Source organism: Ctenopharyngodon idella, chromosome 9, assembly GCF_019924925.1.
Source record: "Ctenopharyngodon idella isolate HZGC_01 chromosome 9, HZGC01, whole genome shotgun sequence".
Classification (NCBI taxonomy): domain Eukaryota; kingdom Metazoa; phylum Chordata; class Actinopteri; order Cypriniformes; family Xenocyprididae; genus Ctenopharyngodon; species Ctenopharyngodon idella.
The window spans coordinates 7,402,194-7,419,546 of record NC_067228.1 but is presented as its reverse complement, the minus strand read 5'-3'; the positions used below and the strand labels follow the sequence as shown (position 1 = coordinate 7,419,546).

The following is a 17,353-nucleotide window of genomic DNA, read 5'->3' as shown; positions in this document are numbered from 1 at the left end:
GGTCTGATTTATGAAAAACACTTGCAGTGGAACCTTTCTAAACAGACCATTTAGGTTGAACAATAAAAGCTGTTGACTAAATCAGTTTAAAAAAAAAAAAAAAAAAAAATACTGAAGAATTTTCAGTCTACATCATCGTCTTCTGTGTATCAGAAAAAATGTGTCATCGCATTCATGATCACTGTCCTTATTTGCACATTTATATTTCGTTTGAAGAAGACATGATGAAATATGTGCGCATGCATACATGGTGCTGGTTCATGTTTGGAGCAGGAGAGCATATGTAATATGTCCATAAAAACTTGAAACATGCTTGCCCTGGTCCGGATATGAACTGTGATCCACGTTGCGAGTGTAAAACCTTTTCGCAGCGCTCTGCACAGAAACCACTTATGCGTGCTGTGTTGTTACATATTAAATATTGTTACAGTCATATTTTCCATGTGTTGGTAGTCAAACTCCAGCTCTGACCGCATCACGGGGAACATGCAAACAACACTTTTGTGCTACTGTACTGTGGAAACACACACTTATGGCACGTGTCAGAACACAAAGCTGAAGAGGCAGAGGTGAACGAACAGTACTGAAACGGTCTTTTGTGACGTTTGAATTCTCCGCTGTAATGCGATCTCATGCATAATACAGTGCAGTGATTGGATTAAAAGAGTTCATTGTTATAAATAATGCAGAGAAAAGCTCAAAAACTGATGAAGATGCACGTTTCAGCCACAGTTGCACCACCACTCCGAATTAACGCATATACCTAATTTTTCATGATGTTGGTTCAATTTTGCTTTTTAAATCGGAAGAAAGAAATAGCTAAGAAAAACAACCAAAAAAATAACCACTTTTCACTTAATAATAAAGAATGAGTACTACTGTTGTTTTCACTGATGTGCAACCTGTACATATCTGTTAACATCTCAAAAACTGTATTTTAGGGTTTCATCAAGACCCTTTAAAAGGTACACTATAGCGCAGGGGTGGCGAAAGTCGGTCCTGGAGAGCCACAGTCCTGCAGAGTTTTGCTTCAACCCTAACCAAACACCTAAACAAGCTAATCAAGGAGTTATGGTGCGTTCAAGTCCTCCTGGGAAGTTTGTATTTACAAGGTAGGTGCGTTCAAGTCACTTTCGTCGGAGTAAGATGGCAGTGTGCCTTCTCTAAATTAATTACACAAAAAAACAACACTTATACTTCTTGAAAATGTAGAGCAAAGAATGTGCATTGGTTGTATGTTGCTTTTTTATGTTTTTAATTAATTTATGAAGCCTAATTTATGTAAACTTCATCATTACATATTATATTGTTATATTATGATGCTATCGTATTTTTTTGCTTGGAATTAGCTTACTTCGTTGTAAATAGAAAAGCCTGACAATGCCACTTTTAAATACCTATAAGTATTGTGGTATTTCGCCATGTTTCTCACTGACACGCCCCCAACTCGTACAGATCATGGCTTAAAGAAAATCCTGAGCTCCCCACTCATATTTACAACACTGTGGTGGCGTTCATGTGCGTTCAGCTCGTATATACGATCTTTCCGACATGACTTGAACGCACAACTAGCCAACCTTGCTATAGTGGAACAAACGGCATGCATTATGTGGAAGAACATTGTTTTGGCTGTGCTTTGGCTCTGCTCATAAAACATTTCCTACTAGGCTTAAGAGAAATAATGAGTTTAGATGGAAAGCTGGCTAGCTGAAGATGTTACTGTAGCTATACCCATTAACAGACACAGTACTTCCTTAAAATAAATTCCAGCACATCACTACATGACCATATTTTTTTAAAACATGTGGTTCCCTGGAGGTTCAAGATTTAGCATGCTCCATGTCAACCTTTCTCACTCGTTATGACAACTAACCTATGTCACACCAAACACACACCAAAGTAGTCCTTTCCAAAGTAGAACCATTTCCTGTCAAGCTGCCTTGAAAAGTATTGTTTAATTCAATATACAAATAAAACTGACTCAACAGTGTCTGTACATTTGCAGTCCTAACTCTAACCAATCAGATCACAAGAAACCACCCAACATTAATTGGCACTGCAACCAATTATAAAACGAAAAACACAAATACTCATGTTTGATCACTGCTGTCACTTCCAAGTACTTGTGTACTCGTCCCCATCCCTAATGTCAAATATAGTCATGTCAAAATTTAGCTCCACTAAAACAAAAGATCTCTAGCACACTTACCTCAAAGCCAAGCCTGTCTTTCTCCTTCCAGAAGCAGAAATGGGTCACTTTTTTGTCCCAGAATTCATCAGGTTTCACCACACACACAAGAGAGACCTCAGCTGGGATTACATTCTGGAGGAAAAACATAAAAGTTCACAATCCTGCTCCAAAAACATGATAGCTTAGCTACACACACCACTTACAAATAAGATCACTCTTTTTATTGATGAATAGTGATGGATCAAATGATATACAGACATAAAGGGGACCGAGGTCACATAAATCTTTCGGTTTACTGAATCTAATCGCCAAATCAACCATTTAAAATCGGCTGATCAATGTTATTGTACCTACTGGTCTGAAGAGCAGTTTGATTTCAGAACAAACTCCTGTCATACCTCAAATGGAGGAAAGGCTGAGAGATAAAAGTACTTGATACTATTTTTAAATCCTATCTTTAAAGCTGCTGAAATTAAGTTATCTGCGCACTGCAAATTTACAAGCACTCCCTCTTAACTAAAAACTGCAGGTCATCCAGAGGACACGTCAAGCAAAGAACAGGGTGAGGCTTCACTAATTAATATGTTCTATACCTCAAGAGCTTTCTTTGGCAAAACAATATTGCAATTCATAATAACAGTCCATATGTTGTGTTTCATTCAAAGTCAGATGTAATAGGATATTGATTTTTCTCAAATATTGTTGTTCTTCAAAAATATCTGCAACAAATACAAAAGCGACTTACAAATAAGGAATGCAACAAAACGATTCATGTCAAGCCTGAAGCGAACACTATTTTTATGCTGCCTTTAAGCTGCTATTTCCTTCAGGAAACCTAGTTTTACTCAGAATCGCCTACTTGCAAACATGAAGGCATGTCATTGCCTGGAGCGCAGAAGACAGTGTATGGAAAACAAGTATAAGGAAACAAAATTGCAAGGGAAAAAATGTCAATAGGGGCTTTCTAATAACTGATCTGTAAAACACTACCGTTCAAAAGTTTGGGGTTTGGTAACATTTTTTTATGTTTTTGAAAGAAGTCTGTTTTGCTCACCAAGGCTGTATTTAAATACAGTAAAACTAGTAATACTGTGAAATATTATTACAATTTAAATTGTAAATTGTTTTCTATTCTAATACAGTGGGTATGGAAAGTATTCAGACCCCCTTAAATTTTTCACTCTTTGTTATATTGCAGCCATTTGCTAAAATCATTTAAGTTCATTTTTTTTCCTCATTAATGTATACACAGCACCCCATATTGACAGAAAAACACAGAATTGTTGACATTTTTGCAGATTTATTAAAAAAGAAAAACTGAAATATCACATGGTCCTAAGTATTCAGACCCTTTGCTGTGACACTCATATATTTAACTCAGGTTGTCCATTTCTTCTGATCATCCTTGAGATGGTTCTACACCTTAATTTGAGTCCAGCTGTGTTTGATTATACTGATTGGACTTGATTAGGAAAGCCACACACCTGTCTATATAAGACCTTACAGCTCACAGTGCATGTCAGAGCAAATGAGAATCATGAGGTCAAAGGAACTGCCTGAAGAGCTCAGAGACAGAATTGTGGCAAGGCACAGATCTGGCCAAGGTTACAAAAAAATTTCTGCTGCACTTAAGGTTCCTAAGAGCACAGTGGCCTCCATAATCCTTAAATGGAAGATGTTTGGGACGACCAGAACCCTTCCTAGAGCTGGCCGTCCGGCCAAACTGAGCTATCGGGGGAGAAGAGCCTTGGTGAGAGAGGTAAAGAAGAACCCAAAGATCACTGTGGCTGAGCTCCAGAGATGCAGTCGGGAGATGGGAAAAAGTTGTAGAAAGTCAACCATCACTGCAGCCCTCCACCAGTCGGGGCTTTATGGCAGAGTGGCCCGACGGAAGCCTCTCCTCAGTGCAAGACACATGAAAGCTCGCATGGAGGACTCCAAGATGGTGAGAAATAAGATTCTCTGGTCTGATGAGACCAAGATAGAACTTTTTGGCCTTAATTCTAAGCGGTATGTGATATTTCAGTTTTTCTTTTTTAATAAATCTGCAAAAATGTCAACAATTCTGTGTTTTTCTGTCAATATGGGGTGCTGTGTGTACATTAATGAGGAAAAAAAATGAACTTAAATGTTTTTAGCAAATGGCTGCAATATAACAAAGAGTGAAAAATTTAAGGGGGTCTGAATACTTTCCGTACCCACTGTATATTTGAAAATGCATTATTCTTGTTATGGCACAGCTGAATTTTTCTTTTTCTTTTTTGGTGTGACCACGTTTTGTGCAACATCATACACCTAATTTCTCTAAACAAATGCCAAAGTTGTAAGTTTAGCTTTAAGTGACATTCTATTAGAATCTTTTAATCTTAGGGGTTAGAAATTCTGACTTAGATTCAGTATAAAGGAGACTACTCATAAAAAAATAATGTGGAGAAATTGCAATAAAGAAAAAGAAAAAGAGCCAACCACCTGTTTTTCCTTCAAAACACGTCTTAGCTAGTACAGCCTGAAAAAATGTTTTAGCACAATTTATGATGCCACTTGTGTCAAATTTTATTGTTATTGCCTAGAAAATAGCTGTCCAGAGATCGCCAAGATGGCCACAGAGTGAACTGACTTGCATTTTAGGACTTTAATGTAACGAAGAATAAGTCGTAATGCAAAAGAAAAATAACTAGCAGCCTGAGTTGAGCCTACAGCAGCAATTCAGTGCTGCTATTATGAGGGGAAAATAACAAGCATTCATTCAGTTCAACAAAACTCAAAGTGAATGATTTCCAACAACACGCTCTACAAAACCAGGGAAGTATGCCAACAAATAAGCAGCATGGGCTTCTGATAACAGCACTGAAATCTCATTATTTACAGGTATTCCTTAAGAAATGAGCTGTATTAAAGGGGAGTTAAGCGCTCATTAAATAATCACCACAAATGTTAATGGGTTCATTAGTAAAAAAAGTAAGCACCAGATGTCAAAGAAACAAGAGCAGACATATGTTTCACATAAGGTTTCTTTCGTTGCTTTCTGCCAAACTGAACAAAATCCAAAAGTGGGCAAATAAAACAAAAGTCTCTTATCCTACCTGCAACATCAGAACAACAGTCTTCACTATATTCCACTGAGACTTCCTGCCATCGACAATGACGGTGAAACCTCGAGCTTTGCACTTCTCGCTGCAGAAACAACAAAAAAACATGACATTTATTCGGTTGCATAACACAAATGATAGACCAATACATGTTGTCAGTACAGTTGGATACAATGAATCAATTACAATGACTCCACTGTGGCTGTGTCGTTAAACATACTAATTTGTTTGTTCTGTGGTGGCATTTTAAAATGAGCTGCAAATGTTTGTGTGAGCTACAATGACTCACAGATTCCAAGAAATGTATTCAATAATACAGTTACTATTTTAAACAAAACAAAAAAAAACAAAACATTTTAGGGCTGAATAACATTTCTTTTCATTCTTTGGGGGGAAAAGAACAGCCAACTCACCCTGTAAAAAGCCTCTAAAAATGTCAGCAGTAAAGTAATTTGGAGAAGGTCACTATGAAAGCGTTGAAAAATAACAGCGACTACAGAACAAGTGATGGTCTTACTGCCAGTGGTCATGTGAGGCTCGACTGGCAGACTTTAACATTAGTCAAAACTCAATTGACCGCAGCAGCTCAGGGTATGTTTATCTCTTTCATACAGACTCAGATTAAAGCAAACCACAAAAGACTAGAAGTTTTATTGGAAGACCTTGAATTTTACCATGGCAAACTACCTAAACCCCTTTTTCCATGGTAAAAATTAGGGATGCAAAATATATTGTTACCATGTATGCATTTTTTAACAATATTAATGATTTGTTTTAATTTATTAGTATTGTTAAATAAGAGCTATTTCATTGTGCGTGCTAATTTTCCTATTGTTATCTAATGCTCACTTACATTACATCTTTAAAAACACTAATTACAGTGTTAAAGGCACAATATGTAAGATTTTTGGATTAAAATATCCAAAAACCACTAGAACAGTGTTATATATTTTGTTGACTTGTATACTTACATTATCCCAGATATTTTCAACAATGTTTAAATCCAGAACAATAAGCAATTTTAACCAGGACATGGACCATGTCCGTGCGTCGCCTATCAATGACATCATACCTGTGTTACCCTCGATTTCCATGGAACCATGGAAACAACAAAAACTTTTTCCAAACACCAAAAGCTTTAATATATTTCTGTTCCCTTGTCTAATATATGTTTTATTAGAAAAAGGGAACAACTGTTTGGATACATTTATAGACAGAAAACTAATCATTGTTATATAGCTCAACATGTTTAGTCTTATTATTTGAATCTCGTTTTCTTGATTATATTAACGATATTCTAATATCAATCTAGCTTACTGCAGTGTGCAATAAGTGTCTCATAGCAGCCGCCGAGCGAACACACGTCATAACATTTTGAACACAGTCAATTGTATCTAATATGATAAACAGCGCTGCATTACCCCACATATGCTTGACCGAAAGAAGCAGAAGCGGCGACTGTGGCATAATAAAATTTCCGCTGCTCTCGAGCCATGTGTTTCGCTCCAGCGGCCTCGCTCAGCTCCCACAGCACTCGGCCCTACTCAGCTTCATACTACAGTAATGTTAATAATCTCATTCATGAACATGATTTCTGCACAAGTCCCGTCGGATTCTTTTCCCCTGGCTGTGAGATGAAGACGACATCTCCCAAGATTCTGCGTTCAAACACGGTGTCATCAAGCTAAGCCTTTGTTTTAAATAGGCGACCTCTAGTGGTGAAACTATACATATTGTGCCTTTAAATTAATCATTCTTATTCTATCCCTAGTTAAAACGAAAACATTTAATGTATAGAGGCATTCACAATTTGCAGCGACAAAGCAATTTGATCTCATTTTATCAAACTACAGCAAGAGCAACGTGATAAGACACCAATGTTCAATAAATAATCAATCCTAATAATGGATTGGAATACAAATTATTCTGGTCAATTAACATAGTTTGCGACTGTTCAGCAACAATGCATGGATACAAATTGTACATTGTTATCTAGCGGTTTTGAACATGGCTCATCCAATCAGAATCATATCTATCCGTTTAATAATTTTTGTTAAACCCTTATACTGTAACAGCCAACACAAATATAAAAATGGACAAACAGAAACATACAGCAAAATCTTTCCAGAGCCTTGGAGCCTAAAAGACCTTCAAAGGTCTGGAGAAATCAATAAAAGTACTTTTCAGCTTCTAACCACAGTCTGACCATGAATTATGGCCACTTTCAATTCCATGTGTGAATACTGTAACAGTGTGCATTATAATTACAATTATCAGATTTATGTTCCATTTCTGCTCTGAATATTTTGACATGTGCTTGATGTACAGCCTTTGCAACAGAGTAATGCATTAACTTTAAGAGAGGTTTCCAAAGCTGTGTTTTTACCTAGGAATACTCAGTAGGTAATCCAGAGTGGCGCTGAGCTCCTCCATGCTGGTCTGTTCGGTACATAGTGGGATGGTCAGAATCAAACCACTGCGCCTGTCCTTCCCTCCTAGAAAACCAAACGGGCCGAGTCAGGAAATATGCAGAAAATCCGGCCGCACAGAGTGAAATATGATGTAGGAATGGAAAAACAGTGTAAGAGTGTGAGGCTTTAAGAAAAAGACAGATAAAAACAGTACTGAGGTTTTACAAAAAGCCTTTTGGAGGAGTAGAGCCTTGTGACATCGCAAACTGTAATTAATTCACAGACTACTGCATGGGAACATGCGCCATTTCAAGGCCAAGCATCAAATGTTTCAGTAATTCCTTTCCTAGAAGCTTTCATTATCCAATTTTTGTGCAAAGACCTTGATACAAAATAATGTTGAGGCACAGTGCATTTCTACAAAATGATAGAAATATCAATTCATCAGAGAACATCTCAGTGTATGACCCCATTTTGCCAATGTTCTTGTTAACATGAAAGTGTCAAAAGCAGGAGGCATGCATACAACCTTCAGTGTATGACATGGGACAAAAGAGACTCATACTCTGATATACTGAGTTCTGGAAGGGATTTAAAAATAATACGTTGACATAAGGATGGCCTCTCATAAGCTAAAGGACATATGAGTGAAATTCATACGTGGCATTGCTTGCACAGATGAGTCCAGCTTGCATCAAGTAGTAGTAAATAACTAATAAAATAAAATAAAAATACGAATTATTTGACTCAACAAAATGCCTTGCGCTAACACTCACTAAAGAAAATTTGAAAAGCAAAAACCTAATATATCATTCCACAATACAGTGTTCAGGTTCACTGAGTTGAAGCAGAAAGTAATAACAGATCATATAATGATCTCTGACTACATTATATTGAGATGAAGATGATGCTGCCTGAGACACAATCTTTCACATCCATCAAAGCAAACAAGAAAGCAAGTGAAGGGTTTCAAATAATCACTTGGCACTGACCGTTTTATTGGATAGCAGCTTATTTCTGGCTCAGTGCTATAGTCACATCTAATCATGAAGCACAAATAAAGTATTCACATCACATCCTAGAGCAGAGAGGAGAGAAGCCTGCAGCAAATGCATTGCTGTAATATTGAGATACTCAACTTATTTTTGGCCAAGCTACTCTAAAATATTTGATAACTTGTTTTTCATTCAATTAATTCTAATATTTTAAGTAAGCAATAAGGTACGAGAGGCTGTGCTGTATCGTGAATAAGTCACGGCTGAAGGACATTGTTAGGCATGACGCGAAGCAGAGTCATGTCTTATCGTGACTGATTCATGATACAGCACTAGCCTCGAGTACCCTATTGCTTTTATAAAATGGTTAACACACAACACAAATTCTAAAGCCAAAAATATATTGCAACTTTCATGAAGTAAACTTTCACTAAAAGCCTTCCTTCCGCCGGAAAAAAAATAGTCCCTGACCGTGAACAGCAACAGAAGTTACATTATTACACCATTAGATGGCGGCAAAGACTGTCTTTATGAGTGTGTCAGTCAGTAGCGAAGACTTTTACATTGAAAAGACTGAACTGTAATGAACACAGAACAAGACGCAACTGACAAATGCTTTGACTAGCGCTGTCAGTCACGGAAAAACCCCTTAACTGTTAAAAGGACAGGATAATACATCGGACATTTAAACAGTTTTTTTTTTTAATATGAACATAGGACTGACCTGAAGGAAAATGCTAAATCTGAATGCAGGTAATAAACTCGCTCACTGGATCTCTTTCTCACAATACTCTTCTACATAATACAGTAAGCTTCAATGAACAATATCAATTGAGAACAAACAGTTTACGTTGCTAAGAGTGGTTGCTAAGGGTGTTGTGTAGTGATACACAGAACCGTTAGGTGAAGCGGTCATAGTTGCGATTTATCGTGAATAAAACAGCTACTGATCCATCAGAATCAAGGACAGGAACTAACCATTTTATAAATCTTAATATAATGTTACTAGTCTTTACCTGACAGAAAAGCCAGCTTCTTCTTCAGCACAGGCAGTATGATGGAGGCCTCCATCCTGGAACAAGTCTATGGTCTACTTACACAGCTGCAAAAAAATTGAAGAACAACTTGTTAGATAACACATTAAGAATTAATTGTTGATTCATACAAGACCATCTGGCGATAAAACAAATCGTCTCCTTGGAATTATAAGGTTCTATCTGACATTTTTGTCAAAATTGAGTTATTCACATATTCTTATTCTGTGACAACTTATTTACATAATTTGATGTTTCTTTTTTTTTTTTTAAAGTTGGGTACATTTTGGGACTTTTTTTTTTTTTTAGAAAACAAAAAGGTTCCATCTACAAAGTCGAACTCTAACTTGGTTCTTTAAGGTTCTAATCAGCACTTTGAATGCACACGCATTGTCATGTTGCCGGACTGCTCTGTGACAGCAGAAAAGAGTGCAGAAAATGCTAAATCAGTGAAGACTAAACAATTACATGCAATGCAATGTTTATTAGAAACCTCATGATCGACTATTTTATTTATGATCTTGTCAATGACAGCAGCCCAAATTCCAGGGAATTTCAGTCTTTTTTTGTTTTGCTGTAGCTATTGCTGAGGAGTTACAGTGGGTACGGAAAGTATTCAGACTCCCTTAAATTTTTCACTCTTTGTTATATTGCAGCCACTTACTAAAATCATTTAAGTTCATTTTTTTTCCTCATTAATGTACACACAGCACCCCATATTGACAGAAAAACACAATTGTTGACATTTTTGCAGATTTATTAAAAAAAAGAAAAACTGAAATATCACATGGTCCTAAGTATTCAGACCCTTTGCTCAGTATTTAGTAGAAGCACCCTTTTGATCTAAAACAGCCATGAGTCTTTTTGGGAAAGATGCAACAAGTTTTTCACACCTGGATTTGGGGATCCCCTGCCATTCCTCCTTGCAGATCCTCTCCAGTTCTGTCAGGTTGGATGGTAAACGTTGGTGGACAGCCATTTTTAGGTCTCTCCAGAGATGCTCAATTGGGTTTAAGTCAGGGCTCTGGCTGGGCCATTCAAGAACAGTCACAGAGTTGTTGTGAAGCCACTCCTTCGTTATTTTAGCTGTGTGCTTAGGGTCATTGTCTTGTTGGAAGGTAAACCTTCGGCCCAGTCTGAGGTCCTGAGCACTCTGGAGAAGGTTTTTGTCCAGGATATCCCTGTACTTGGCCGCATTCATCTTTCCCTCGATTTCAACCAGTCGTCCTGTCCCTGCAGCTGAAAAACACCCCCACAGCATGATGCTGCCACCACCATGCTTCACTGTCGGGACTGTATTGGACAGGTGATGAGCAGTGCCTGGTTTTCTCCACACATACCGCTTAGAATTAAGGCCAAAAAGTTCTATCTTGGTCTCATCAGACCAGAGAATCTTATTTCTCACCATCTTGGAGTCCTCCATGCGGGCTTTCATGTGTCTTGCACTGAGGAGAGGCTTCCATCGGGCCACTCTGCCATAAAGCCCCGACTGGTGGAGGGCTGCAGTGATGGTTGACTTTCTACAACTTTCTCCCATCTCCCGACTGCATCTCTGGAGCTCAGCCACAGTGATCTTTGGGTTCTTCTTTACCTCTCTCACCAAGGCTCTTCTCCCCCGATAGCTCAGTTTGGCTGGACGGCCAGCTCTAGGAAGGGTTCTGGTCGTCCCAAACGTCTTCCATTTAAGGATTATGGAGGCCACTGTGCTCTTAGGAACCTTAAGTGCAGCAGAAATTTTTTTGTAACCTTGGCCAGATCTGTGCCTTGCCACAATTCTGTCTCTGAGCTCTTCAGGCAGTTCCTTTGACCTCATGTTTCTCATTTGCTCTGACATGCACTGTGAGCTGTAAGGTCTTATATAGACAGGTGTGTGGCTTCCCTAATCAAGTCCAATCAGTATAATCAAACACAGCTGGACTCAAATGAAGGTGTAGAACCATCTCAAGGATGATCTGAAGAAATGGACAGCACCTGAGTTAAATATATTGAGTGTCACAGCAAAGGGTCTGAATACTTAGGACCATGTGATATTTCAGTTTTTCTTTTTTTAATAAATCTGCAAAAATGTCAACAATTCTGTGTTTTTCTGTCAATATGGGGTGCTGTGTGTACATTAATGAGGAAAAAAAATGAACTTAAATGATTTTAGCAAATGGCTGCAATATAACAAAGAGTGAAAAACTTAAGGGGCTACTTTCCGTACCCACTGTATATTCAGTTAGGCACCACGCTAGCCAGCAGCGCTATTAAGAGGATTTTCAGGTTTTGTAGTCTATTTGCTTTATTCCAGTCACATCAGTGTCATACGAGGGAATGTTATGTATATATTAGGTTATGTGTTAACCTTGATCCATCCTGTGTACTTGTATTGAGCTGTATGTAGCTATAAAGCTCTACGCTATGGCATACTGGATTAAAGTGTATAAACTACATTAAATAAGATGAAATGTAAAATTTTTCATTGTTGGTAAAAACTGAGTTGTTGCATAGTTTAAATAATTTAAATACTTTAAATGTGAAATATTCTTAATTATATATAGTCAGTGAAACATTTTCAATGTTTATTAAACTTTGTTAAACACCTATGCTGAAGCGGTTTTCTTGCAGATTTTTTTTGTCTTAAATTTTACAAAATTAAGCCTTAAAGGTCAAATAGTCAACAATTAAATGATTCCTACAATGTGTTAAATTACCCACCATATTCTTACCTAAATTTAATATCCGCACTGAACAAAATATTTAGCACTGCCTTTTATGTATGAACAAGAAAAAAAAAAAAAATCATTCTAAAATATGAAATGTCATAGAAAGCATTAAATTTAACTTTCTCATTGTCATTGTTACACTAATTTTATGTTTTAAAACAAATTATAAGTAAACTGTAAAGTTTAAGTAAAAGTTTCTTGAAAATTATTGCTTCAATTAATGTTTTGCAAGATAGAACCTTATAATTCCAAGTGAAAAGTGATTTTTTAGAATTTAAAGGTTCTCTCTGCATTTGACTCATTTCAAAAGATGCCAATCTTTTTGAGAGGATTTTGATATTGTACAGTAAGAATACATTTAGGGTCTCTGTCATTTTCATGTATGAAAGAAACTTGTTACCCATTTAATTTTTGCTATATGGAATGCAAAAACTTTGAAGCTCAATCTCTCAAAACTGCTCAGATTCAGAAAGCAAATAGAACCTTATAATTCCAAGGGGACGAAATGACTATGAAATAATGACTATGCATTTTCATGATTATAGTCTCAAATGTCCCATAGGCATAGTGAATAAAACCTATGAGTACTTCAACAGCAATAAGAAATACTTCAGGCAGATATAGAGAGCAGTTCTTTGAGACATTTTAAATTAAATACTAATTTACAGGAAAGAGGTTAAGGAATGGTTTACCCAAAAATAATGATGTCAAGCTCCAAAAAGAACCAAAAACACCATAAAAGAATCATAAAATACAACAGCTTTGCATGAGAAACAAACCAAAGTTTGACACAGAATGTTAAACCTGCCATGACTGGTCATTTATTCACCCTTGTGTTGTTCCAAACCACAAAAGCTGATATTCTGAAGAATTTTGGTAACCAAAAACTGAGACATTTCCCAAAATATGATGTTCTACAAAAGAAAGAAAGTCATACTGGATTGGAACAACATGAGGGTGAGTAAAGAGTTTATTTTAGGCTGAACTTTCCCTTTATATTCTAGTCTGTGCTTCATGCAAAAAGCTACGATTTGACTTCAGAAGTTGACAGCCAGTGAACTATTCCTTTAATGCCAAGTCATACAACACATTCCAGTTTTTATGATAACCACACAAGCACAATGTTAAACAAGAAAGGCTTCCAACAAAACCATCGCCAGAAGCAAGATTTCACCATGCCAGAAATACCAGCACGATACAAAAAAGAACAAACTGGCAAAACAAGCTGAAAAGTAGGTTAAATCACTATAATTAGGCAACACTAGAATGTTCACATTGTGCTTCAATTACATAGTGATCTGAATGCAGGCTGATCTAGATTTCAAAAAGCTGACAGTCTCACTCACCTTCAACGGTGATGCAGAACATCAAGTACATTCCATCTCACGCGATTCCCTCCTGGTCCATGTTCTGCAAAGATGCAGAAAGATACATGAGAGGAGCAAAAAGAGCAGAGGAGGAGGAGAAAGAGTGAAAAACAGGACATGTGGAAGGGTTACAGGGAGAGAGAGTGAAGGAACAAAATCTGCTTTAAGACCTTTTTTGGCATCCAGCTTACAGTTCAACCAATCTGAATACATCAGAATTAATCAGAGTGGTAAAGACCTCCTCATAAACTACCGAGAATGGAAGTGGTCACGTAAGCATCCAATAATCAAACAGCAACACTCTATTGGCATTACCCCAACTATAAATCATAAAAATTAAACGCCCCCCAAAAAAGATTATCAAAAACCTACTCGACTGCAATAATGGATTTAGGGAGGATTGCAAAAGGAGGCACAGCTTGGCAAACTGATCTTAACATAAGCTGATGCACAGAAAAGCGCCACATCATTTAGAAAAGGACAGCTCAGCAGCGATTACACAGTTTGCTGATAGTCTGCAAGCCAGGAATGAGTGCTTGCAAAAAAAAAAAAAAAAAAAAAAAAAAAAAATGGCTTTTGGACCTTTAGAAGTATTACACTGCACTGCTGCACAATGATTTACCATGTAACCCACTGGCCCATCCCAATGCAAATTTCTGGCAAAGCCCATGTTTGTGCAAATCTCTCCAAATGGTAGGAGTTCTAGGACATAATAATCACTCTGCATTGTCATTGTATATGCAAAACTGATTTCAAAACCAATTTCAGCTTCAATATGTAAGGAGTGGCATATTTTGCATTTACAAAGAATGAACTGAGTTACTAAAAGAATAACCAACAATTACAATCAATCCAGAAATCAAAAGAAACAAAAATTTACTCATTTTAGGACCATTAGCAATTTTTGCATTGTGCAAGTATTTTCATGATTTTCCCCCAAATTCTCATTGCATCACCAAACTCTCAAGTATTTTTTTCTTTACAGTAAATGGCTGCAAAACATCCATCTATTTAGATATTTAAACTAAAGTCAATACAACAACATTATGGATAAACTCTTAATTTAAATGAGACTCACTTAATGCAAAGAAAGTGCCAAAGTAACGTGATTTCAGTAAACGAGGCTTCGTTACATCATAAGTGTTTCGAAACGTTTCAAAATTTTAATGGTTCACGTGACTTTGGCAGTTTGATACACGCTCCGAACCACTGATTCAAAACAAAAGATTCGTAAAGCTTCGAAGCTTCATGAAGCAGTGTTTTGAAATCGCCCATCACTGGATATTGTTGAATAAAGTCGTTATTTTATTTTTTTTGGCACACAAAAAGTATTCTCGTTGCTTCATAACATTAAGGTTGAACCACTGTAGTCACATGAACTGTTTTAAATACATCTTTAGTAGCTTTCTGGGCATTTGAAAGTGTTAATTATCTTGCTGTCAATGGAGGCCTCACTGAGCCATCAGATTTTATCAAAAATATCTTAATTTGTGTTCTGAAGATGAACGAAGGTCTTACAGGTGTGGAACAACATGAGGGTTAGTAATTAATGACAGAATTTTCATTTTTGGGTGAACTAACCCTTTAAGCAAGTTGTCATGAAAATGTCAACGCAATGAAATGGTCCTAATAGTATTTTTTTTCTTTTGATTTTTTTTTTTGTGTTAGATATTTGTCAATTGTAACATTTTAATGACAAAAAGCTTATTTTTCCATCAAAATTCACACTGCAATTCACATTTATTGGATTCTCATGACTTTAATACAGTAATTTTACTGTATTACAGTACAACCAATACTGTGATGCTATGCTTTAATCTAGATCAGAATAAATGAAAGGCAGAACAACAAATACTACCATGATGTATACTAATGAATGTGAGACTGCTTTTGGATTACACTGATAATTGTAATAAATGTGCTTACAAGTCATAAACAACATCAATATATAAAAAAGGCTTTATTTTCTTTAAGAAAAACATAACTGTTGTTTTCATTTCCTTTAATTAAGTGGTGAAAAAGGACTTGGGCATGTTCTTGTCAGGACTCATGAGATCACTGTACATGTCAGTGCAGCTCTATAAACACATAAACTTAGGAAATTTAAGAATTAAGATTCAAACTGGTCTTTGAGATTCATTTCTGGCCACATAAGGACAACAGTTGGCCAGTCCTGGGAATCAGTGTCTGGAATCAAACCAACAGCTGGCTGAGAGTTGCAGGAATGACTCGCTCGTGCTCTGCTGCTGCTGCTCAGGCGCGAGACAAAGACGGGGATCCACCTATATGGCCTACATAATATTATGATTATAGGTCATCTGCGCAGTAAAACAATCGTCACTACTCACGACAACGCACGAAGCTGGGTGCCACGTGAAAACACACATTTAAATGCAGTTTGGCAAGCATTTCACATGACCATGAACCATATTTTCTGGCAGCGTGCATGGCTACTGGCACGCGCGAGCCGCACAACAGCATGCAATGACCTATATTTCATTCTATGGAGGTTAATGTATGACTAACATGAATGCGGTGTGTTTCGGGGTTAAATATAAGGACAGTCCCTGACTAACTTACCTTAGATGAACGTCGATAATAATGCTGTGATTGTTAGCACTGCTAAAGACGCGAATGCATGATCCATGTGCTTTCGCTCACAAAGTCACTGCATTTTTAATCACACTGAGGGATTATTATAAAAAGAAAAATTACCTTTCTCCGTTTTGAGCCCCGGAGTCGATCTATATTATTGATAATCGCCTTTGATACTGAGAAGACGCTCGGCGTTGTGTTTTGTTAGAAAGGGGCTGGTCCGGCTCACGTGGCTCCTCCCACATGATGGCGCAGGGCGTGTCTCTCACTGTTGTGGGCGGGGTCTAGAGTTTCTTTAAACACACAGTGCATCATTCAAATAAATGATATCTGATATTTGTTTTTGAGAGGAACTCTGACATCAAATAGACCATGCAAAAATTGTCAGAACATCAACTGAACATAAAGGTGAATAGAAAGGTGATTTCTAAAATGAAAACTGTATAAAAACAAATCCCAGGTGTTTCAAACTAAACATTTTTAAGAATCAGTTGAAAGTTACAAAATATTGAATCACACAGTTAATAACAGCCTACATTATAGCCCACATAATAAAGTGTCTAACATTGAGTGGACTACATTTCTGAAGTCCAATGTAGCCTACACTAACTATAGAAATATATCCTTAAATTAAACGTTACTTTTGAGTGGACTATACTTTTGAAGTCCAATGTAGCCTACACTAAATATAGAAATATATCCTTAAATTAAACGTTACGTTTGTTTCAAAGGTACTGCGTAACAGGAATTTCCTACATGTAGGTCAACATGTGTTCAAAGAATTTTTATTTATTTTTTTTTCCATTGGTAATAACAGTGGAAACATTTAATATTTTTTCAATAGGCCTACTACAGGGGTCTATTTTGAAATATATTGACTTTTCAAATAAACCTACCCAGAGAAATCTTCACTGGAAAAGTGTAAATCCCAGTCTTTCCTATTTGCATAACGTGTATGCAGTATAA

At 36.9% G+C, this 17,353-nt stretch overlaps 1 protein-coding gene across 2 annotated transcripts in view; it reads right to left on the bottom strand.

Moving 5' to 3' along the window:
• Window positions 1-16,647, bottom strand: part of sestd1 (SEC14 and spectrin domains 1) — a 43,651-nt gene extending 27,004 nt beyond the window's left edge. The window contains exons 1-6 of one of the 2 annotated variants that reach the window (XM_051906853.1): window positions 16,508-16,647; window positions 13,772-13,835; window positions 9,703-9,788; window positions 7,667-7,775; window positions 5,275-5,365; window positions 2,210-2,323 (exon numbers count right to left, since the gene is read on the bottom strand). In XM_051906853.1, coding sequence (XP_051762813.1) covers window positions 2,210-2,323; window positions 5,275-5,365; window positions 7,667-7,775; window positions 9,703-9,757 — 369 coding nt within the window. In that variant the 5' untranslated portion in view covers window positions 9,758-9,788; window positions 13,772-13,835; window positions 16,508-16,647. Of the gene's footprint in view, window positions 1-2,209; window positions 2,324-5,274; window positions 5,366-7,666; window positions 7,776-9,702; window positions 9,789-13,771; window positions 13,836-16,372; window positions 16,395-16,507 lie in introns of those variants that run through there. The other variant, XM_051906854.1, reaches the window with a different exon arrangement.
• Between the last annotated feature and the right edge of the window lie 706 nt (window positions 16,648-17,353).